A 23,811-nucleotide genomic window follows, 5' to 3' on the forward strand; every position below is an offset into this window, starting at 1 on the left:
TACCGCGCACGCCTCCCCCGCCCACTCTAATGACAACCCCCACTGAGCATGTGTGTCCCTCCCCCCCTCCTTCGCGCACTCGTCCCTCCACTCGTTTACGCTAAGACCCGCCAGCTGAGTCATCTGCGACATCTGCGACATCTGTGTCAGCTGTGTCAGCTGTGTCAGCCGCGTCTGCTGCTCCTACTGCTCCTTCTTCTTTCACTGCTTCTACCCTTGCCGCGCTGCTCTTGCGAGGAGTTTGAAAAGATAGAATATGCCCAGGACCTGACCAAAATAAAGTACTATGACTCGAACAGCCATATTGACAAGGCGCACCTGTACAAATACGTGGCGAAGCCGTCCCTGCAGGATCTCGTAGTGACAGTGAAGATAGAGAAAAATGTAGAGCCAGACAACATTTTATTTCTCCCCAAGGAGAAGAGCTACCTCAAAATAACAGGCGATTGGTCCCAGTACCCAAAGGAGAAAAACGAAGCCATCTGTTTAGCATTCGTATTGAAGAAAGATTTAGTAAAAAATGATAAGGAAAAATGTCCCACTAACATCTTTTCATCAGAAAATGTATACAAAGTATGCTACAAGGAGAATAATTACTCTATTAGAAATTTATTTTTATACCTAGAAATTTCACAGGCATATTTGGAGAAGCTCTTTCTCTCCTTCAACATCCCAGTGGTAGTCAACACAGAAAATACAGTCGTATATTTTACGAATAATAAAAAGAAATCCAAAGATGAGAAACCCCCGTTAGATTTACACATCTGCTACAAGTCAAGTGAAGAAAATGCATACTACTTAGGAAAAGTTATTTTTAATTCGTACCCCATGAAGGTAGAGAGAAACATTAACGATTACGATGTTATTTACACGAAATCTTTTTTAACATCCAATTGGGAATACCAAATGGTTATCAAAGGGGAATATATAACCTGGTACAATCGAGTCGTTTTTGTGAGATTTGCTCGAGATGTGGATGATAAGGAGAAGAGGTGTCCTCCCTTTTGGAACTATGCCATTCTTGGAGCAGGGGCTATCAATAAAATGAAAAAAACAGATAAATCTAGCTTGACGAAAAATGTTGTGCAGTATTTTTTTTCCAGTGATGATGATACTTCCTCAACTAGCTATTACATCCCTTTTATAAAAAGCGATGATTTACAAACGAATGAGAATTACCTAATTTGTTTATACTCGGATGAAAATGATTTTCACGGTATGGAACTTACCAATGCTCATTTTTATATTAACACCACTGATTCGATCATTTTGATATTCCTCATCATTTTTGTCATCGTCTTTTTGCCTCTCCTCTTTTCGCTTACCTACCTGTGCGTCCTCTTCAAGATGAACGCGCTCAAGGTCAAGATGCAGAAGCTGCAGCTGCTCAACCGGAAGGACGAAATTGAGGACCGCCTCAAGCGGGAGTTAAACCTGGATCAGTACGAGTGCATTTAGATTCGCCCCCCGTCCACCCACCAGGGGGGGGCTACGTTTATGCGCACACTAAATATATATGGTGTGCGCGTGTGCACCTTTTTAATTTGCCCCCATTGTGGCCCTAACATTTGCGGTCAGCACTTGGCGATGACCCATGGCAACCCCTTGCCTGTTCCCCGTTTTACAACCCCCTCCTAATTCAGTATAAACGTAATTCCCCTTACCTCCCCAGCGCACGTACATTTTAGTGCCACCCGAAGGAGATGCCTCTTTTGGCGCTATATACATGTGGTATTTTTTTTTTTTTTTTTTTCGTAAAAAAATTATCTTTTTTTTATAAAATGTTCCCTAAAAAGTTGCACAAAGTGAACGTAACACAGTTTACACAAAAGCTGCAAAGCTGCAAAAGGGTTTCCCCCCCAGGGGGTGACGCGGGTATGTGCATTTCGCGCGCACACGGCTGGGCGGGGCGAATGCGCGGGGTGCCGAAAAAAGGGCCCCTGTAAAAATGGGTCACGCGAGAAGGGAAGACTCGACCGCGAACGGGGCGACCGCAACGGATTGATCGCAACAGATCGACCCCAACAGATCGACGCTAACGGAGGGGGCCATACGCCCAGGCATGTTAAATTAACCGCCGCCCCACACGAACCCTCACCATTCGACGTACACCGAGTTGGAGGTGTCCAAATAATCGTCCAGCGAGACCTGACTGAGGGGCACCCCCCTGAACTTCTCATTCTGCACATTTATAATTTCCCCCACCGCGGAACAGTTGGGGTACCCCATGTTTTTTAAGTCCGCTAAGATTCGTTCCGCCCTGTCCCTCTCCACAATGGCCATGAGGCCCCCACTGGTCTGCGGGTCAAACAGAATTCCATAGCGCTCACTCAGGGAGGCTTCTTCCATATTTATAATGTTATTGCACAAGTAGTGGTTTTTCTTATACATGGAAGAGAAGATATTATTTTCGATGCATTGCTCAACCCCTTCTGCGATTATGAAGTTCTTGAGATTTATCTTTGCTCCGATGAGATTCATGGGGGGTTCCATCACCTTGTCAGCCTGTGCATCATCCACTCGGTTGTTCCTTCCGTCCAGTGCCTCCTTGTGGGATGTGCTGTAGAGGGGCTTCTTCCCCATTTGTGAAGCGAAATAAATTTCCCTCCTCGAGCACTTGATCATTTCGTTAAGGTGGCCTAGGACTCCAAACCCAGTTACATCGGTGCACGCCTTGGCATTATTATTCTGCAAAAGGTATAGCCCACTCTTCCTATTTGAGAGGAGCATTTCGTCTAGGCAGTTGTAAATCCATCTGGCTTTTGCCTTTTTACATATATGTGCAGCCATGATGAAGCCAAAGCCGAACATTTTCGTCGTGATGATTATATCCCCCGCTTTTATGCTTCCGCTTCCCTTCGGTAGGAACAGGTAGTTTTCCTTCATCATTTGGTGTCGCTCGAAAGCGTCCCTGTGTTCTTTGCTAACAAGGGGTAGGTCATCCGCGGGGGGGCTTCCCTGTAGCTGGTTACGTGCACCACTGCTGGGAGATGCGGCTGCCTTGAAAGTTGCGGCTGCCTTAAATGTTGCGACGGCCTGGGGGGGCTCCTCTCCCTTTCGCCGCTTCTCCCTGTCTGGCTTGTCCTTGCGATCCCCCTTGGGAGTGGCCCCGCCGGCGACACGCCTCTTTTTCACCTTCCCCGTGACTGCCAAGCCGACGTAATTCTCACTACCCGCACAGGTGTGGCCCCCACTCAAGACGCACTTCTCCTCCTTCAACTTCTGGCAGCACCCAGTTAAAATATTCTGCAACCTCTGCTGCAGCTTCTTTTCAATATTATCCTTCACAATCAGTACGCACAAGGCACAGATGCCGGTCCCCCCCATGCTGTACACATCGGATAGGCAATGAATGGCAATTATCTCCCCCAATATGTATTCATCATCAATAAATGATTTGAAGAAGTCAATCGTCTGAACAAGTGCAGGGCTTTCTTCTCCCTTTTTAGATTTACTATGCACAAATATGCAGCAGTCATCACATGCTTCAATTCCTAGGTACACATTAGGAGAGCTATACATAGGTAGCCCTTTCAACGAATTGGACAATACGTTTGAGGGGACTTTCGATCCACATCCTCCGCAAGTATTTCGGTTAATTATTTTTTCGATGCTTTCTTTAATGTACGAATTTACCTTTTCCCTCTTCGCCTCACAGTTAGAAGTGGTTCCCTTGTGAGCATTATCATCCTGCACAATGATTGTGATGGTTGTTCCATTGGCTCCCTCTTCTTGGGTCACTCGGTAGACCGTTTTTTTACTTACAAGTAATCTCCTTTCATATTCCTTTTGATATGCATTGTACATATATTGTGGAAGAGGGGAACTAGTTGTTCTCTCCATTTGGGGGCATCCACTTGGTGCACATCTGTTTCGGGTGGGTACTTCCTCATTCCTGCTGTTGCTTCCACTTCTGCTCGCTGTGGTGCTGCCACTGTCGCTGGAGTTCACACCAGATGGGTCATCATCCTTATGCGGTTCTTTCTCTTTACTGGTGGGAATGCTTCTCCCCTCTTGCGAAGCTGGTCTTCCTCTGAGGAGGTCCACGTAATGAGCAGCCCTTTTGAAGATACACAGAGAGAAGGTCCTTATCGAAGGAGAGGAAAACACCTCCCTGCTACCGCTAACCTGGTACCCACTTATATACCTTTCGAATTCCCTTTTTCTGTGCCTTATGGAGAGTACCCCATTTTGTAGGAGGCGATTCTTTAATACGTATGAGTAGCCCCTTCTTAAAATGTACGAAACGATTCGGTAGGAATAATTTACCGTGTGATTAAATACGTTGGGGGTGGGGGGAAGCAAATAGGAAACTCCCAACTCATCTGCATCCCCCGTTAGTAGATACGCCTTCACATGTTCTATGCTGATGTACTCATTCCCATGCACCTTGTTATATATGTTAAGGTACACCGTCTCGCAGACTACATAATCGTCGTAATTCTGCACTTGGTTAAGCAGATAAAGAGAATCGTCCCTTGCGCACTGACAGAAGGGGTTCACCGAGAGGCTCTTCGTGGTGTCCTCTCCAAAAGAGGATACATAAGAAGGGTACCTCATCCCTGTGATGTTTATGCAGTCGTCATATTTCATTATAATTTCCTCATCATGGGTGTTCAAAAATTTTATTTCTTTAATTTCTCCTTCTTGTTTTACTCCCCTTATTTCCCTAACCAGGAGGTACTCCCCACAAGGGGGGGGGTCTACCTTTTCGCTCTTCGAAGATGCCACATACACGTAGAGCAAATTAACCTGCGCGTTTATTCTGCGTAGCTGCTTGTGCATCTCCAAATGTAGGCACTTCCCAAACTGGTTGTTGTCACTGATTAGGAGGATGCGGGGGGGGGAATCTTCCTCCGCGCGGGTGTCTTGTGGAGGGGAATCCGGGAGGAGGCTCCCACTGACTGGGTTCCCTCCGCTGATGGCGCTTCCACCCGTTGGTGCGCTACCACTAGATGCACCCCCTGCGCTGACTTCACTCCTCCTTACCGCCGCGAACCGCTGCGCCTCCCCGTAGGCGCTGAAGATCTCCTCCACGTACCCATCGTTGTACGAGTGGAAGTTAAGGAACCTCTTCAGAGGGATGCCCTGCAGAAGCGCCCTCCTACACTGACGATACAGGCGCACATCCGTCCTGTCCTCCTCCACATTGGTCGACTGCATCAAAGCGAGGTACATCACATGCATGTAATAAAAAAAACAATTTTTATTTCGAAAGGCGTATATGTTCATGTGAGACATGTCCGTGCCAAACAGATCTGAGCTCTTCAAATCAAAGTCGCATAACAAGAAATCATAATTCAAGTGGTTCCTGTCTGAGGCAAAAAATATATTTCTACTTTCTGTGTGTACGTACTGCACCTTCTCATTTATAAAGAGAATGTTCCTTTGTTTGCAAAAATTGTACACGTCCGTGTAGCTCTCTCTGCAGGCCTCTTCACATTGTACGTAGCGATCTAGGAACACGAAGTTGTCTTTGCAGATGATTATGATGTTCACTCCCTTCAGCTCATTTTTCCGCAGGAACTTGTCGACGAACAGCTGGCTCCGCACGCCAAACCCGATGATCACGATGTCGATCAAGGGGTCGATCTGCTTGCAAATCCGCATTCTGGGCGGGGTGCGCACGGTAGGTGGTGAAGGCACTGCAAACGTTGTACGCGCTTCCAATGTTGTATGTGATGCGAATTTTGTTGGCGTTTTTTGGGGCGCCCTTCCCTACAGTGGCTGCGATACCTGTAACACCTACGCCAGAGGGCTCGCCAAACACAGCGCAGTCAACGCACAGGTGTGTTTCTCCTTTAAACCGCCCTGCAGTTACGCCAAACGGGGGAAGGGGGGACAACTTTGGCGTAAAAGTGGAAAAGGCTGGGCACACAGTTGCGGGGGTATTCCTCTTCAGCGTTGAAAAGGAAAAAGCGACAAACGGTCAAAGTGGTCAACCGTCAACGTGAGAAAAAAAAAAAAAAAAAAAAAAGTAAACATGCAAAGAAGCATGCAAACAAACTGGCGAACAAACAAGCGAGCAGTTCTCGAATAAACTGTCACCAGCGTGCGCACCTTCAATTCGCTAAGCACTGTGTACGCTTACGTATGCACTTCCTCACCTATGTAGGAGCTTCCACCCCCCTGCGCGCGACCACATAGATAAAGTATTCCCCGTTCAACCGTTTCTTTAAATGAACCTCCAGGTGGGCGCACCCGACGAGTGCCCCTTTTTTTGCAAAACGATGCTGACAAAGGGGGGTCCCTTCCGCGCGAAGCACCGTTGCAGCTCCTTCGCCCCCACAATGTGTCGATTGGGCGACTGCACAATCTTTGCCGTTGCGTGTAATCTCCCATTCTTATGTGCGACGACACACTCGAAAAAAAAAAAAAAAAAAAAAAAAATTGACACCCCTTGGGTGAGAAAAAACGGGGGCAAAACAAAATCGTTGCTTTTTTTTAAAATGCTAATCAAATTGGTAACTCCCAATGTTTTAGTTGTAAAAAAAAAGGGACTCCTTTTGGCAAATCGAAAATAGCGTGCAGGAATGTGATCCGTGCACCATTCACTATATACCCATGCGCACACGCGGGGGGTACTAAAAAAATGGAGGGTTCTCCCCCACCAGATAGGAAAACATGCGGTTCACAATATCGCACTGTTCACACTGATGCAGCTGCGGGGGCGCGCCCCTGCACGCATCGAACTAATACACGCCGTACTTCACCATCGTTCGGTGAAATAGCGGTGGGAAGGAGCTCTTCTTGCTCTTTTCGCCCTTTTCGCCCTTCTCGCTTTCCTTCCTCTCCTCCTTCTCCTCCCCCGCCTCTTCAGCACAGCTGAAGCACCAAACGTGCTTGAAATTTTTCAAAAATTTGTGAAGCACGTCGAGAAGCCTCCTGCGGTGCAGCTCCTCACACAAGCTGTCCACAACGGCAGCAACGAATTTGAGGAGGTAGTACCTATCGGCTGCATCATTTCGGCAGTCGTGCTTCTGAAACAAATTGTTATAATGGGAAATGTAGGAAGAAATTATTCCCTTGGTATAGGTGTAAAGGACACCTCTTTCGCTTTCTCGATTCATTTCATAGAGAGAGCGAATAACATAGGAGTGGCAAAAAATGGCGTCATTCGCAGATTCGTTTGCACACACATGCTGACCCTCACGCAGGGTGGTTAGGCCTTTCAGTTTTTCCATCACATGCTCAAGGATGTTCCTATAACTAACGTAGCAGCAATTAAATTCCTCCTTAATCTGAGCCTCCTTCTTCACCCTTTTGTTAATTATACTATCGAATATGTTCTTGTCCGTCGTTAGACCATTTCCGTCAATCAATTTGTCCACATGATCATTTTGCTCAGCAGCGCTACTGCTTTGCCTTTTTCGCTTCACCAAAATGCTCGGGAAAAAATCAAAAATTTTGTAATTTCTTGTGATTTTTATTTTCTTGGGCATGTTGCAGTTGCTGGGCGGTAAAGGAGTCGTCGCCCTTCTCACACCGCCATAATTGTTATATTTTTTTTTCTTCTTTTTTGCTCCACTTTTAAATGAAAAGGGGATACACTTATCGCTCGACATGTCGACCTTTTTCTCGTCCTCCGCTTCCTTTTTCGTGTTGAAAAAATAGCAAAGGATGCTTTTCGCGTGTCTGCCATCGATCAGGGGGAGGGGTTTCCTGGGCTTGGAGTTCCCACCACGGTTACGGCGATGGTGCCGCGGGGCATGCGTCGCCCTTTTCGCGGCCTCCTTGCCGTTCTTCCCCCAGGCGGGGTGCACTTGCGCGTCTCGCATGTTGGGTGCGACGGTTTTGGCCTCTTTCGCGGCATCCATATTGACCTCTTTCGCTGCCTCCATATTGACCTCTTGCTCTGCCTCCATATTGACCTCTTGCTCTGCCTCCATATTGACCTCTTGCTCTGCCTCCAGCTTAACCTCTTGCGCTGCATTCATATTGATCTCTTGCTCTGCCTTCATGCTTTCCCGCCCCCCCAAGGGGAAGTAGAACAGAATGCTCCTCCTGCCAAGTGCGTGGAGCGCGTCGGTGCTGACGACGTCGGAGCACACCATTTGAACGCCCCTGAGGTCGCTCAAGCTGCTAGCCAGGGCATCAAAAGAGTAAATCACTTTGAAAAAATATACGAAAAAATTGTCCGTATAATGACTGAGCTTAATTCTGCTGCTCACCCTGAAGACCTTTCCCCTCCCCAAGTACTTCACCGGGTTGACATTTTCGTTTTCCTCCTTGAGAAAGAAATGCACATGTAGACACTTGGCCTTCAGCTTTTTAATCCTTAGACGGATATACAGCTGCTTCGTCATAAAATAAATGAGGAAATAAAAATCGTTAATGTATTCGAAGCGTACTCCATAATTCACGCTAATGTTTATGCTCTTCTTACCCTCAATTCGGTCGCTATCTTTTTTTTTTAATTTTTTTAAAATGGCTTCCGGTAGGTCATCACATGGTAAGGCAGGCGCTCTCTCATCCACAGGCAAATGATAAATGTTAAAATGAACAAACTGGCCATTTAAATAATTCAACTGTCTTAATACGTCCAAGTAGTGCTCGTTCTTATTGTAGAAAAAGAAGAATCTACTTACCGGGTGGATGACCCGGTCGAAGAAGTTGTTCGTCATGTGTTCCAAGTGGGCTCGGTTCGCCTGAACGAATTTGTTAAAGAGGGAGTCCACCCGGGGGTCCCTTTTCCCCTTCATGGCGTTGAGGAAGTACGCATCGGAGGGGGTGGAAGTGGCATAATTGGACGTGGCGCAGTTAGGCGTGGCGCAGTTAGACGTGGCATAATTAGACGTGGCGCAGTTAGACGTGGTGTTATTAGACGTGGCATTAATCGACCCCCCTGCCGCGACATACTCATCGAACAGACCTTCCAACTCCTCGCTGCTGAGTGGGGCGTTCTGGAGGCGGTGCCCCCCAGCGGCGCGATTCTCTTCCCTCACTGGAGTGTCCCCCTGCTCGGTGCGTGCCGCTCCCTTCTGGTCACCCCTAACATCATGCAGGTTACATTCCTCAGGAGCACGTTCCTTTTGAAAACTACGTTGTGGGGTGCCACTGTGGACATGCTCCCCACGGTTTATCTCCCCCTTTGTTCCCCCCGTGAGGAAATACTTCCCCATGATAAATATGCAAAAATGATGGTAATAATCAAAAAATAAAAACCTTTTTTTGCAAAACTTTAGAGCCTTCCTAGACATTGACAGGTTGGAGGAAATTCCTATGGACACACTGAGGTTGGTTAGGGTGTAAATATCCTCCGCTATCTGTTTAGCCGCTGAGAAAATCTCCTCCTCAGTTTCGTAAAATAATTGGAGGATAGACTCATCGACTGATAGTACCCTCACATTTTTTGAGTAATTGATGAGGACAAGCAGGAACAAATAGCTACACCTTAGGATGTTGGAAAAATCGTATTTCACAAAACGGATGTTGTCTCTATGCATTTTGGTGACTTCTCCTTTTACCATCCCCTTGAGGATTTTGTTTTTTTTCCCCCAATAGTTGGTAGCGCTTATAATTCCATAACTCTCCTCCTTCTTCAAGCTGTGGCACACACACAGTATTTCGTGGTTATCTATTTTTTTGCTCTTTCCATACGGTTCAGATGCGCCCTTGACACTCGCATTTAGGAAGTAGTTATCAAAGTCGATGTAGAGGTAGACGCACTTCCGCTTGTCCCCTTCATTTATGTCCTCAAATTTGAAAAACTCGCGACTTATGTAGTTCCAGTTTCCCAGAATGTACAGGCGGGAGTTGTGCAGGTAGGCGCTCACGCTTTCGATTAGTTTTTCCGAGGCGTTTCCGCTGGAGAGGCGGTTATGTCCGCCTTCGCTTCCGCCTGCACTTCCGCCGCCACTCACTGCTGCGCTCCCCCCTTCAGGTTGACCCTTCGTCCTCAACACAATGTCGAAGAAAAAGTGAATGATGTCATTTTCCCACACGTTTTTTACCTTTATGTTCAACTGGCTCTTTTTTTTAACCCAATTAATTTCCTGCTCAGTGAGGTGACTCAATATCCTATGCTTCCTCGAGAAGTCTTCAAACGTGTTCCTGTTGATGTGCAGATTGGGGCCCACATTGGGGAAGGCGTTTTCCTTCAGCTCCTTCTTCAAATAGATTAAGCGCAGCCTTTTGAAATACTCAGCCGAATTACACACTATGTACTTCTTCACATTTGCGTAGCTCATCTGCATGTTCAGCATTAGCAGGTGTTTGTCGATGGGTGTGCCGTCCGTCAGTCTTTTCCCTGGAGGGGAGTCATCGCCCATGGGGCTCTTCTCCGGGGAGTCTCCCAGAAGGGGGTCGCCTCCCTCCTCGTGGTGGGCCCAAGCGGGTGCACAATTCTGTGCAAGCGTGTTGGAAGCACCTACAGAAGGTGTCTCTCCCCGCGCAATGGAAGCATCTATCGAAGGTGTCTCCCCCCGCGCAATGGAAGCATCTATCGAAGGTGTGCCCCCCCCTGTTGTGTTTACCTCCCCCCCCGCGCGCCTCCTCCTCCTACTCCTCTCCTTGAAGGGAAAAAACTCAGTTATCTGTCGACTGTTATACCGCAGCAGCGAGGGTAAGTAGGACTGCTCTGGAAATCTGCACTGAAATTTGACGCAATCGAAAATGTACTTATCCGCCACTATAAAAACTTTCGACTTTTTAATTGCCTTTTTATAATCCATGTATTTCTTCGACCCTAATGCCATATTGTTGCTAATTATGTGCGTCACCTTGCTTGTTAAGGCATTATGTATAACCCCCCCATTTTGTATAATCATTATTTCTATCTGTTCTTTCTTGTTAATGTAAGACGCATGAACGTTTCGCTTGTTCGTGTGCACTCTTTCGTAGCTTCTCATGAAGGTATCAAATTGGTTCCTTTCCCTGCTTGTGTGTTTATCTTCCAAAGTTTCTACCAACCCGTAGTGATTGCTTTTTGCTGGGGTCCTGTCTAAGCTCATGTCTGCGTCTTGGATGGGTCGATCCTGTAGCTTTGTCAATTCTGCCCTTTCAAAGTCACTACCAAAAAAATTAACATAATTATTTTCACCACCCAAATTGCAGTCGTTATAGGGCGTACTGCATTTCGCCTGGCTGTTGAAGCTGTTGTAGTAGCGGTCTACTGTCCTTTCCTCCGCATGGTTGGTGAAACTGTTCCATTCGTCGTGGGGGCTCACCTCGCCCCTGTGCAGAGCTGTCCTTTGGGAAGGGCTCTCCCTCGCTGCCGTTGCCTCTGCCTCTTCCTCTTTCTCTTTCTCTTCCCCTTCCTCTTCCCCTTCCTCTTCCACTCCCTCTTCCACTCCCTCTTCCCCTTCACCCTTGTGGCCCTTATCACACGAGTTGTAAAGCGAAAAGAGACTTACAAAATCGTCAATGTAAAAATTGCAGTTGCTGAACAGCGGGCGAGTGCTCCTCGAGTCTTCGCGGCTATCCTTCTTGTCCTTTCCCTCCGCCTGCTCTATCTCTGCGCCATACTTTTTGTTGTAACTCAGCGGTATTTTTTCCTCCTTTCGCCACATGTACCTGCTGAAGCTCCTCGAACCTCCATACTCGACGTCCATTTTGCAGGGGCATTTTGCGCGCGCGCCGAGCAGAAAAACAGATCCCCCAGAGAGACAAAATGCACCCCAGAGAGATGAAATGGATCCCAAAGGGACAAAATGCACCCCAGAGAGATGAAATGGATCCCAAAGGGACAAAATGCACCCCAGAGAGATAAAATGCACCCCAGAGGGACAAAATGCACCCCAGAGAGAAGCCGAAGACGCGGGAACTTCCCTCGCTCTGTCAAGCCATGCGCTCGCAATGACGCCAATCAAGGGCGCAAATAGCGAAGTTGTCAGAGTTGCGTCCGGCCCTGCTCGGAGTGCCAAAAGGGGAAGTTCTTCCGTCTCATGCGGTGTGGCTACCCACAGCTTGGGATCCGTTGCGATGATATACAAACCGTTTCGTCAAAGTACAGGGGTGCTTCACTATTGTACAGTCCGCTTCGCTAATGTACGGGCCGCTTCACTAATGTATGGGCCGCTTCACTAATGTATGGGCCGCTTCACTAATGTATGGGCCGCTTCACTAATGTACAGGCCGCTCACTACTGCAAAGGCCGCTTCACTAATGTATGGTCCGCTCACTACTGCAAAGGCCGCTTCACCACTGTACAGGGCTGCAAAGAGGGACGCCAAAGCCGACTCATGGCTTCGCCCCCAAGTGACATCCCCGGCATGTCAAAACGCTTTCTTTTCCTCGCTCAGGAAAGAAAACAAAAGCTGCTCCAACGCTGCGCGGGCCATTTGCCAAGCTGGTTGCCCCCATATGTATTTAATACATATGGCAGTAAATGCAACTCATCTGGCAGCACGCGAAGTTGTTTTTACGTAAAAAAGGCGGGGAAAAACAGAAAAAAAACGGGAAAAAAGGGAACAGCGGTATGTATACAATACGTACATGACCTATTTATATGTAATGCCCCTGGCGCCAATTTAATGGTCAACTAAAGAGACACAAAAATAAAAAAAATAAAATAAAAAAAAAAAATTCAATGTTGCGGAAAGTTGTCATTGTTACAGAAAATTCAAGTGCGCGCGGCGTTTCCCGTTTGTTGGCAAATAAACTCGCTAAAATGTGAAGCACAAAGTTCGCTTCATTTTGTGAGAAGAGGAAATATACAGTGTAGTTTCTCCCTGTTGGTTAAATTTTCAGTAGGGAGGGGGCGTTTATTTTCCGGCATTTATGCCATCATATAATGTATACAGGGTTACCCGTTCTGGGGATAAATATACATTCTTATGTTCATTCCTTTTTTTTAACTATCCCCTTTTGCGGAAAGCTTAATACGCAAAAGTGAATTTATTTTTTCATTCTTTCACTCTTTCACTCTTTCACTCTTTCACTCTTTCACTCTTTCACTCTTTTATTTTTTTACTCTTTTATTCCTTTACTCTTTTACTTTTTTACTTTTTTAACTTTGTTTTTATTTTTTCCGTTTAGAGATTTAAAAAAAAAAAAAAATTGCATCGTTTCGCTTCGTTGCCCTCGCTTTAACCGGCCACTTCGGGGGATGACTCCTTTTAAGGGTAACCTCATCATTTGATATTTTTACGTATATGTTCGATTCCCCGATCTGTGGAAATTACTCCGTGCGACGCGCTCTTCCCCCCCCTGCGTGTCTCCGTACATTTGATTGCACATCGTCTGTAAATAAACTGTGTATGTTTACCCCCCGAACTGGCAACGAGGGTACACATGCAAATTTGGTCCATTTACTTTGGTCAAATTGTTCACCTGAAAGAGCTCTGCTCGCCTTCGCCATGTGCTAGTCGTCCCCCACACGTGTAAAATAATATATGCATGTTTGTTTGTTTGTGCGTGTGTGTACGTACGCTTATGCGCACAAGAACAAGCGAAATTCGAAACTGATATAATGCCCCCCCTGTCGCTCCCTTCCTAAACCTGCCTTTTTCGTTCTTGCCAAATAAAGATGAATTTACTAGCCATTATTTTGACGAGACATGTAGATGATATCATTTTCCTTTGTTCCGCCACCGACTTGAATGCGTTAGGGAGAGAGGCAAAGCGGCCCCCCTAAAGGGCTCGTTTTAAGCGGCACAATTTAAAGGGCTCGCTTCAAACGGCACAATTTAAAGGGCTCGCTTCAAACGGCGCAATTTAAAATGGCCCCCTTTAAAATGGCGCTCGTTCCATGTGCACAATTTCGCGCATGTGAAGTAGCTCCCCAAATGGGCATCTCATGGCAGCCCGCAATTCCGCGGAGTGCACATATGAGTTGCTGGGTTTCCCCAACACACACACTTCGCCCCCTTCGTCTCTGCACGTGATCCCCTTTATTATTTTTTCCCTCCCCCCTCGACTTTACATTATTCAGATATTCTTTTATCAAAAAGAAGGCCTTCAAAGAAGCCGCATTTTTTGTAGCCAGGACAATTCCATCAAGGGTTGGCAAAGACGGCTATATTGCCTTCGCAACTGTTGGGGGGTCCGCATACCGCCCATTGCACTACATTATAAAACGCACAACATGTGTGCCTTTTCTCCGATCACCCTTTTGGCATTACCCCCTGTTGCCACTACCCCCTTCTGTGCAGATCGAATACAACACGAAGGAAATCATCACACATGAAAGCAACACAGTCTTTGCAATCAAATTCTCGGATAATATCTGCCCGGTTGTAATAGCCACGGATGATTACCCAGAGAGGTACTTTTTTTTTCCCCCTCCATTTTGTGCGTCGCAGCGCAGTTCGTTAAGGGGTGGATCTCAGGAGGGAAATGCCTTTCCCTTTCCCTTTTTTTTTTTTTTTTTTTTTTTGCGGTCTATGGCAAAAAGTGCGTTGCCCCACCCCCCCTTTTTTTCTTTTTCTCACACACAGAGTGGCCTTTTACATGATTAACGAAATTTACATGGACTTTATACGCACCATTCCGAAAGATGTCTGGTCGGAGGTAAAGCAGGACAACAAAGTTGCTTTTAATTTGAATTCATATCTGTCCAAGTATAAGGTGAGTCATATTGAGAAGGCTTCCAAAAAAAAAAAAAAAAAAAAGGAAACAGTTCCCTCCGCATCGTGTGCACAGTTAACTTGTTTTCCACGGAGGCGTATGCGCTGTATGCACGAACAGGAGTCAACACTGGACGGTGATCTTCCTTCCCTCTCAGGACCCACTGACGTGTGATGCCATAGCCCAGACGAACATGAAAATTAGCGAGAATATTGTAAGCTTGAAAGAGATGCATTGGGGGCGCCATGAAGAATGCACACAGTGTACATTATTTTTTTATTTTTTTACCGCCTCTTCCTCTTCCTCATCTTCCCCCCCTGTTGCGCAGGAAAAGGTGAGAATAACTATGGACGCACTCATCAGGAACAGGGAAAATTTGGATGTCCTCGTCGACAAGAGCAAGGATCTTTCGAGTAAATTCACCACATCGTTATTCTCCCCTTTGGAAAAAGGGGGGAGGAGGGGGCCTATGTCTTTCAGGCCATGAGCACCTGCAAATTTTTTCCCTGCACACCCCTCCCATGCAGCTAGTTCTTTAACTTTAACCGCTTCAATTCTCCAATCCACGCACACGGATTTTTTTTTTTTTTTTTTTTTGCTCAGCTACGACTAAGCAGTTATTTAAGCAAAGCAAGAAACTTAAAAGGAAACAGTGTTGCAGGATTATGTGATTTTTGATTCATTTCTTTTTCAGTTACGAGCATTTTTCCGTCACTTTTTTTTTTTTTTTTTTTTTTGTCAATTTTGTTCCGCGATTTTTTGCACATAAAGTTGCCTCTGGCCAATTTTGATTTTCTCCCCACAAAAAAAAAAGCTCTTTTTAATTAAAAAAAACGAAAATGTAAAGATAAACATAAACATAAACAAATATAAACATATATATATGTATATATTTTTTTGCGGATTTCCCTTTTCGAAAGCGGAAAATGCACACCGATTCGTTGCAGTAAGTCTACATTTTTTTCGCTGCTCCCGCGTCCTCTTTGAATGAAGGAAGAAGGCGCCTTGCTGGCGCGGCGGTATGGGACTTGAGTGGATAAATGCGCATGGGTGGGGTAAAGAGAGACCAAAAAAAAAGACGGGGTTTCTAAAAGGAGTTGTTGCTTCCGCAAGAAGTTGTTGCTTTCGAAGAAGTTGCTGCCTCCACGAGCAATTGCTGCCGCCTCGACAAAATGTGCCCATGGTAGCTGCGCGATTCGTCACGCACTGCTCCGTGTTCAGGAAGGGGACACGCACAAGTTCTCGAAATAGGCACAAAAAGGGGTGATCCTACCAAGCAGGGGAAAACCGAAACGGTTGAAGCGTTCACTCCGCAGGGGGGTGCCAAGCAGGTGTGCGCATTGGACGTAGCTCCGGTTGAAAGAGAACTCGCAAGTCTGCACGGGCCAGCAGCACCCCCTCTCCTCGGCCGATTCGGCAGACTCTACTGTGCTGACGGCGTCCCGATGAAGGGGCCGGGCAGGGGTCGGAAAACTCCCACGTACAGCCCCATAACGGAGAGCCTGTACCTCAAGCTGAAGGACCCACTGGGGCCGCACGTCAACTTAAGCAACTCCCTCCCGTCGAGCGAAAAAAAAAAAAAACTCCACAAAAGGATAAGCTTCAGTAGTTTTTCAAATACCACATGTAGCGACATCCAAAAGCTGAGCAGTTACCTCCCCATAGAAAATAATATCATCCTGGTGACCCTGGGAAACTACTCTTTCAAAGTTGGGCTGATAAATAAGTACGACGTTAAGTTACAAAGCTTGCGGGTTCCCCAAATGGAAGTGATTGAGCCATGGAAGCAGCTGGGCTATGCACACCCTCCTTATCAAAACTACGAAATAGTGGAAGAGTGCCTTTTCCACTGCTTCAGTAATGTATACAAAATAAATTTAAAAGACAAAGATTTGTTTATTCCCTTTTCTAGCACGAACAGTACGCATGATTTTTCCACCCTGGGGGATATTCTCTTTGACACCTTTCAAGTGCAGAGTGTGACCTTCCGGGAGCCCTCCTTTCTCTCTTCCCTCATCATTTTGGAGAACCTGGCGAAGGAGAGGCAGGAGAGGCAACACGGCCGTGAGGCCCTCCTCTATAGAGATGATCAGAAGGACTCTTCTACACCATGTAACCACACCGGGGACGCGGTTGCAATGGGGGGAGAAAAAATCAAAGGGGAACTTAACGCGCCGCGGAAAAAAATTCTGGGGAGGGAACCCTACCCGGAGGAGTGCCTCGCCAACCTACACGCTTTAAACCTGTTCAATTTTACGGCCATCCTAGTCAACATCGGGAGTACTAAGACGACCTGCACACCGGTGATAAACGGGATTCCACTGCCCGACCTCACAAGCACCTACCCCATCGGGGGGTACGACATAGACAATCAAATTTACGATGAAATGAAAGAGAATCAAATTTGCCAAAAAGACATATCCATGGAGGCTGCCAAAATTGCAAAGGAGAAAAGGGTATTCACTCCGAAGAGTAGAGAAGACTGTGGTTATCTCTCCCTACTCTACGATCAAACTCCGCGTAATTATCTAGTTAGCTCATTCGATTTACACTTTAATAAAATATCCTCCTCGGCAGTAGCCTCCACTGAAATATTCTTCTCTCCATCTCATTTGGGAAATTACTTAAAAACGGAGTCGTACACGCAGCTGCACAGGTACGATGTGGACGAGGGATTTCGTTTGAGCGGGTCCCCCAGTTGGGTCCCCAATTTGACCGTAGGGGAGTCCTCCCCCAGCTGCATCTCGAAGTGGACCGTAGGGGAGTCCTCCCCCAGCTGCATCTCCAAATCGACCGTAAGGGAGTCCTCCCCCAGCTGCATCTCGAAGTGGACCGCAAGGGAGTCGCCCCCCAGCTGGAAGGCCAGCCTGAGCGCCGCCCTCACGCAGAGCACCCTCCCCTGCGTTATATATGACACCATTCAAAAGTGCCCCATCGATACTCGAAAGGAACTCTTCGAAAATATTTACCTCACGGGGGGGTCCAGCATCATCAGGGGCTTTCGTGAGAGGTTGCAAAATGAATTGTATGACTTTGTAAAGAGGAAAAACTTTTACAGCAACGTTTGCATCAATGTGCATGCTATGCGGAGGAGGACGCTGCAGAAATATGCCACCTACTCGGGGGCCCACTACTTTTTGGAGCTGTTCGATTATCACAATTATAAGATCACGCGGGGGGATTACCAGGAGTACGGGGACAGCGTCCTGGAGCGCCTCAGCTTGCAGGGGGGGCTTCTCTTCTAGGCCTTCGAAGAGGGGCTTCTTTAGACCTTCGCAGGGGGGTCTTCTTTAGACCTTCGCAGGGGGGTCTTCTTTTTTAGGCTTTTTTTTTTTTTTTGGACTCCCATACAAATGGGCGCTCTTGTCCGGCAGTCACGCTACATAGTTCTGCCCCGCATAGCGAAGACGACCATGCCGAAGCAGCGTTACGTTACGTTTGGCTTTTCCAGTTGTGTCTGCCCTACTGCGCATGTCCTGGCTGCACAATTTTGTTTCCGTTGAGTGCCGCTCACCTGGGGGGAGGGGGACCACCTCAAGGTTGTTCGGTTATCCCCCAGCTAGCTACGTATCTGTTAATTTTCACCTGCACGTTCACCTTCATTTTAATTTCCATGTTCACTGCTTACCCTTTTGCATGCAGCTCGCGCCCCCCACGTCGCATTGGGGATTTTCCTTTCCCCCCCCCAAACTTTTTAAAGAAAAACCACCTACCACTCTTTAATAGTAAAATGCGATGTGACAAATCTGCTTAAAGAAGGGGGTGCCCATTTGGGGGGTTATTTTCCTTTCGGGGGAATCTCCCCCCCGGCGCTGCTGCCCCTACTAGCCAGTCGCCACAACGTCAATAAGGGGAGGCACCCACAGGGCACCTCTTTCCCTACTGGGAGAAAATTCCCAACTGTCCATGGAAGAGTAGCATATTTCACAGAAAGGTTTGAGAGGTTGCATCCGCTAGGTATCTTATCCTTTGTCATTTCTTTTGTAAGGTAAGGAACCCGAAGGAGGATGCAGTGCCCGATCGGCCTCTTACCAAATCGATACGTGCACTCTCCGGATGTGCCACACAAATTGGCAAAAAATTGGAAAAAAATTGGAAAAAAATTGGAAAAAGAGTGGCAAAAAAAAGAAAAAAAAAAAACGACGCGGCCGCTTCCCCCGCGCGGGAACCAAATTGAAAACGTTTTTTTCGAGCTTTTCACCCATATGTTTGAGCGTTTATCAAAGTGTTGCCCATTCAGCTATGCAAACCGCAGAGGGGAGGCTCTACAAATGGTCAGTCGTAAAATTTACCCCCACCCCTCGCGCATGTATCACCGCTTAATACGGCAAGCGCAAAAATACACGTTGAGAGCAGTTAGGTGGCCCCTACAAATGTATGCGTACACGAGGAGAAACGCCATCCCCATTCTGATTGGGTCACTGGCAGGATTGACGATAAGCTACCTATTCGCCAACAGGAGGGAGGTGCGAAAATGTTTGGCGTGCACTGTAGGGAGAGCCATAGCCAAGTGGAAAATGAGAAAGTGTGCCCGTCACCCCGAAGATGGCAAAAATCCCCGCAGCAGCGATGAACAGGGTGGTAAACGTGGCGGACGAGATGAACCGGGCGACGGGAGAGACATCCCAGAGGAGTGCCCGGGCATGGAGAACGAACAGGCGGGGAAGTCCAAAGTCTGCGAAGGGTGCCCCAACAGGAAAATTTGCAACGACCCAGAATTGAAGAAAGAAAAGGAGAAGGAAAAAAATCAAATTTTTAACCAAGTCCAGGAAAATTTAAAAAATGTAAAATATAAAATTTTGGTTTTATCCGGAAAAGGAGGAGTCGGAAAATCGACGGTAGCAACGCAGCTAGCCTTTTCCCTATCCTACCTAAACTACGATGTAGGTCTTCTAGACATTGACATTTGCGGGCCGTCTGTCCCAGTGCTCACTCAAACGGTGAGCTCTGATGTTAACTACAGCATGAATGGATGGGTTCCCATTTATAAAAATAATTTATCCATCATGTCTGTAGGATATTTACTGCCAAATTTTGATGACCCAGTTATTTGGAGGGGTCCCAAAAAAAATGGGTTAATTAAGCAATTTTTATGTGATGTATACTGGAAGAGTTTAGATTTTTTAATTATAGACACTCCCCCAGGGACTAGCGATGAACATTTAACCATCTGCTCCTATTTAAAAAATAATTTAAATGGGTGCATCATAGTTACCACTCCACATATTTTATCCATTTGTGACGTTAAGAAAGAAATCGAATTTTGCAAAAAAACGAATATCCCCATTTTGGGTGTAGTAGAAAATATGTACCAATCTGTTTTTGTCTCCAAATACACTGTAGATAAAATGTGTGCAGAGATGAACGTAGACTATGCCGGGAAGATCACCTTTGATCAGAAGCTCATTGATGCTTGTCAACATGGGGTTGGTTGCTGTGATTTGGATGTCCGCAGCTCATCCTCCAAGGAAATTTTTCAACTGTGCAAGTTTTTCGTTCAGAAGATTCTACAGAACTGTTTGCAAGTGCCCGACCCCTCAGGTGAGAGTGCTCAGCTGGCCCCTTCCGCGAACGTTGGCAGTTGCCACGATGGGGAGGAGACTCTACAGCAGAATGGAAAACCCGATCAGGAGAACTCCGAACAAGTGCAGATGCTCCGCCAGTTATTAAACCAAATTAGCCAGCTCGTTGAGGAGGACCCCCAAAATGAGTAGTCGCATTGGACTTGCCAACGGGGGGAGGTTAGTTGGGGTGCTTCCCATTTGGGGTGCATCGCTGGGGGGCCAAAAATGCGCACACAAAAAAAGGACACAGGGGAGGCGGCGCGTTTGCACGTTAACGGCGTTGCACGTTTGCGGCGTTACACGCTCCACGTTTGCCTTTTTTTCCGCTTACTCACGCTACGGCTCCACCGTAGTGCATCGGGCGGCCGTGGCGCGTTGGACCGATCGAGAGTAGCAGCTCCTTTTCAAATTTCTTCCCTGCAGAAGGTGCACCTGTGGGGGGGTTCAACTGCCGGTTGCCTTTTCCGCGCCCGTTCCGCTCGCCCCGTTCGTTGCCTTCGCTTTGTAGTACCTGCGTAGGGGGGGAAAAACGTGGGAGTGAAGCGGCTGAGTAGTTACTACCAAACAGTTGCGACCCATTGGGCGTATATGTGCGCGTGTGAAAACAATCAGCCGATCGCCCGCGCGCGCGCGCTTACTTCCTGCTCTCGATGTAGTACGAGTTGGGGTGGTTGCCCACCCCGTCGGCAGAAGAGCCGGGATGCGTCTCCATGAAAAACGTCACGCAAGCCATCTGGTACTCATTGCTCCTTTTCAAAGGCATGATATTTCTGATCTGTTCATCGCTCAGCCCAAAGAAGAATAAGAGGCTCCTCAAGTGAGCCTCGTCAAAGTTCTTAAAAGGACACCCATGAGTGTCTCCACTTGAAGGGACAGGAAAGTTATTTATAATTTTGGAGCAATTATAGGGGCTAAAATCTGTCTTTTTGCCCTCCTTCCCATACATATACCGTATAGTATACCTATGTTCCTTATCGAATTTATCTGGTTGTAACCAAATGGACCGATTTGATTGGATGTTTTCCTCCAGGGTCATGCCGGCCCCTTTTAAGAATAGCCACAGCTGTTGCCTTCCCCAATGTTTCAAATGTTTCTCTTTTAAAAAATTGACAAAGATTCTACGCATACAAGGGGGAAAGGACTGCTTATAAACACTATACAAGTTCTGTGGCATTAGCCTAGTTTCCTGCGTGTGCTCATAATTCTGCCTGTAATCCTTTGCCACATACGCTTTTGGCAGCGCAGCCAGGAAGGAGGATATCCTGCTGTCATTATGAACATTCAGTAGCAGCTTTTCATTTTGCTCTAAATATTTAAAGGACTCCTTAATGGTTATCTTAAATTGGGTGACTAAAATAGCGTCTAGGTAAATATCTGGGACGTATGCGATGGCTTTATCTACGCACACTTTGTGGTCTTTCACTAAAAAGTAGGCATCTGGAAAGAACGGAATTTTAAATACCTTTTCGATGGTATCTCTATTAGGGATGAAGGAGGTATATTTTTCCCACGCTTCATCTTTGGCCCCAAAGGAGGATATCACTGGTTTGGATAAAAACTCATAATTTAAATTTTCCCTCTTCAACAAATGAATTAATCCTCGTTCACTCTCTCCAAGGTTATGTGCATTCAGTACGTTAATATTTTTTAACTCATTTAATCGAAATATGAATAGCTTTAATTCTTGCTTTAAAAACCACTGCTGTTTTTCCTTATCCTTTGCAAAAGCTATTCTTAAGATGTAGTGGGATAGCAGATCCGTCATGATTATATTTTCCATTTCTTCCTTGCTGTAATTTTTCATCGACTGGATTCCGAATTTATATTCAAAAATTTTTTGTCTTATTTGTTTATTTTTACTATCGTTGTAGTTTCCCACTGAGGTGTCTTTCTCCATCCTCCCTTTTGCGTTAAAAGAGTCCCTTTCCTCCTCCCCGCTGATGGTACAGGTGTCCAAGAACTGCAACAGGGCCAGTCGCTTCGCTCCTATTTCTTGGAAGTCACTTAAACTGCAGTACCCAAAAATGGGGGGGTACTTGTACAGGCTTATGGGCATATTGAAAGGGTATATACACCCGTAGTAATCAAAAAAGTTTTTCTTCCTTTCATTGCTGCTGATTTCGTAGTTCTTTATGGTAATGTTTTGGAGTTTCTTCTCGTTTGCCCTTCCCTTTTCGACTGGCGTGCCGTTGATGGACCTCTTTCGCACGATCATGTTGGTCTCTCCGGGGGGTGTGGCGGCGGTGTAGCGATGGTGAAGTATACCAACGAGGGGGCCTATCGGGCTGTCCCTATGGGTGCGTGTATCTGTACCCACGCGCTGGGATATCCCTATAGGTGTGCTCGTATCTGTACCCACGCGCTGGGATATCCCTATTTGTGTCTTATCTGTGCGCGCCTGGATCCGCACCACTTCGAAACACGAACGGGTTCACACCTCAGTTATTCCAAAGCGGAGTGGCGGCTGCAGACATTTTCCACCAGGCACATTCCTGTGGGGAACACAAGCGTGGAATGGTCATGGACACAAATGTGCGCTTTGGAGAGTGCCTTCCGCTTAAAAGGCCAAGTGGCTGCTTCCAATGGCCTGTACTGCGCTCCCGTGAAGGGGTAACTCTTCTAAGTGAGTGTGCCTTTCGGGGGAAATCGTGACAAATAAAAATGGTTTCTTTTTTCTCCTTGGCCGCTCATGTGGGCCTCGTGCCACTTCGCGCGAAGCGTTTATTACTTCGCTGCGTTGCTACTTCGCTATTTTGCCGCTTAACCGCTTAACCGCTTAACCGCTTAACCGTTAGCTGCTTTGATGTGCCCCTCCACACTGACCCTCTTCAAATGGCACAAAATTGGTGCGATTTTTTTTTCGCCTTCTTTTGGAAAGAGGTTCAAGAAGCACGAGCAATTTCTACCCCTGTTGGAAAATTTTAATGCGCATTAATCGAGCACCACTGGGGGAGAAGCAGCAAAAATTTTGTCTCCATAAAAAAAAAAAAAATTAATGGACCAGTGGGCGTGCGCAAAATGGGGAAAAGGCGCGGGAATCAAGAGCGCGAGAAATTGGTGAATCGCATACCTTTTGAGATGGAAAGCGGGCGGGAGAGGCCAATAAGGGCAGATGCGATATGCGCTTCCGTACATGCTGTGTGATAGGCAACATGTGCGAATATGCAAATATGCACACAAATGAAGGCAGATGCGGCGAGACCTCCCCTCACAGCCCACCTTTATCTCACTCCCCAGTCGGCTACCCCCCGCCCACGTTTTGGCAAACAAATTAGCCCCTTCCTTTTCGCATGTCCTCGAATGGGGGGGATTCCCAACGGGAGGGGAAACTTCTCATCCATTATAGACATTTGGAGGATGTCCCCATTCGAGGACATACGAAAAAAAGTCGTAAAAGAAGAACGGGGTAATATCCCCCAACACGGTCGAATTTTTTTCCCCTAAAGGATTGTGTCTGCGTTAGGGGCAATTTAGTGACGATTAAACTATTGAGTCACCATTTTTGAGCCACTACTTTTGGAGCAACCATCTTTAAGGCATTCAATTAAAGGACCATACGAATGATACATTTTTTAAGCAAAGGTGGCACATGTTTGTCTGCCCCCCCCAACCGAATAAACAAACATGAGCATACAATGTGGGGAAAAAAATTATCATTCGCTTCCTTTTATGTCACCATTTCCAATCTCTACACTGCTGTTTTGCCGTTCCTTTTTGAGCCACAAATGGGTGTATGCAT

General features: G+C 46.7%; 7 protein-coding genes across 7 annotated transcripts, besides 11 other annotated features; 4 read left to right on the forward strand and 3 right to left on the reverse strand.

Moving 5' to 3' along the window:
* Positions 1 to 48: 48 nt before the first annotated feature.
* Positions 49 to 1,458, forward strand: PVX_098955 (hypothetical protein, conserved; the record flags this gene model as incomplete). The annotated part of the gene is made up of 1 exon (XM_001614590.1): positions 49 to 1,458. The coding sequence occupies one exon, from the start codon at positions 49 to 51 to the stop codon at positions 1,456 to 1,458; it is 1,410 nt and encodes a 469-aa protein (XP_001614640.1).
* Positions 201 to 316: a microsatellite.
* Positions 1,459 to 2,094: 636 nt separating the features above from the next.
* Positions 2,095 to 5,610, reverse strand: PVX_098960 (selenophosphate synthetase, putative; the record flags this gene model as incomplete). Its single annotated transcript, XM_001614591.1, has 1 exon — positions 2,095 to 5,610. One exon carries the CDS (start codon positions 5,608 to 5,610, stop codon positions 2,095 to 2,097), a length of 3,516 nt encoding a protein of 1,171 aa, XP_001614641.1.
* Positions 2,420 to 2,445: a microsatellite.
* Positions 2,518 to 2,559: a microsatellite.
* A 978-nt stretch (positions 5,611 to 6,588) lies between the features above and the next one.
* PVX_098965 (hypothetical protein, conserved) lies at positions 6,589 to 11,552 on the reverse strand (the record flags this gene model as incomplete). The annotated part of the gene is made up of 1 exon (XM_001614592.1): positions 6,589 to 11,552. The coding sequence occupies one exon, from the start codon at positions 11,550 to 11,552 to the stop codon at positions 6,693 to 6,695; it is 4,860 nt and encodes a 1,619-aa protein (XP_001614642.1). The 3' UTR covers positions 6,589 to 6,692.
* Positions 7,524 to 7,665: a microsatellite.
* Positions 9,822 to 9,842: a microsatellite.
* Positions 11,048 to 11,068: a microsatellite.
* Positions 11,199 to 11,270: a microsatellite.
* Positions 11,553 to 13,277: 1,725 nt separating the features above from the next.
* Positions 13,278 to 13,330: a microsatellite.
* Positions 13,331 to 13,468: 138 nt separating this feature from the next.
* On the forward strand, positions 13,469 to 15,179 carry PVX_098970 (prenylated protein, putative; the record flags this gene model as incomplete). The annotated part of the gene is made up of 7 exons (XM_001614593.1): positions 13,469 to 13,545; positions 13,874 to 13,943; positions 14,094 to 14,206; positions 14,379 to 14,508; positions 14,666 to 14,722; positions 14,837 to 14,921; positions 15,112 to 15,179. The coding sequence occupies 7 exons, from the start codon at positions 13,469 to 13,471 to the stop codon at positions 15,177 to 15,179; spliced, it is 600 nt and encodes a 199-aa protein (XP_001614643.1).
* Positions 13,737 to 13,797: a microsatellite.
* A 774-nt stretch (positions 15,180 to 15,953) lies between the features above and the next one.
* PVX_098975 (actin-like protein, putative) lies at positions 15,954 to 17,753 on the forward strand (the record flags this gene model as incomplete). The annotated part of the gene is made up of 1 exon (XM_001614594.1): positions 15,954 to 17,753. The coding sequence occupies one exon, from the start codon at positions 15,954 to 15,956 to the stop codon at positions 17,751 to 17,753; it is 1,800 nt and encodes a 599-aa protein (XP_001614644.1).
* Positions 16,817 to 16,843: a microsatellite.
* Positions 17,754 to 18,613: 860 nt separating the features above from the next.
* Positions 18,614 to 20,222, forward strand: PVX_098980 (Nucleotide-binding protein 1, putative; the record flags this gene model as incomplete). Its single annotated transcript, XM_001614595.1, has 1 exon — positions 18,614 to 20,222. Exon 1 carries the CDS (start codon positions 18,714 to 18,716, stop codon positions 20,220 to 20,222), a length of 1,509 nt encoding a protein of 502 aa, XP_001614645.1. The 5' UTR covers positions 18,614 to 18,713.
* On the reverse strand, positions 20,156 to 22,287 carry PVX_098985 (DNA primase, large subunit, putative; the record flags this gene model as incomplete). Its single annotated transcript, XM_001614596.1, has 2 exons — positions 20,156 to 20,583; positions 20,711 to 22,287. The coding sequence occupies 2 exons, from the start codon at positions 22,285 to 22,287 to the stop codon at positions 20,517 to 20,519; spliced, it is 1,644 nt and encodes a 547-aa protein (XP_001614646.1). The 3' UTR covers positions 20,156 to 20,516.
* A 665-nt stretch (positions 22,288 to 22,952) lies between these two features.
* Positions 22,953 to 22,998: a microsatellite.
* Positions 22,999 to 23,811: the final 813 nt, after the last annotated feature.

Source organism: Plasmodium vivax, chromosome 7 (assembly GCF_000002415.2).
Source record: "Plasmodium vivax chromosome 7, whole genome shotgun sequence".
Taxonomy (NCBI): Eukaryota; Apicomplexa; class Aconoidasida; order Haemosporida; family Plasmodiidae; genus Plasmodium; species Plasmodium vivax.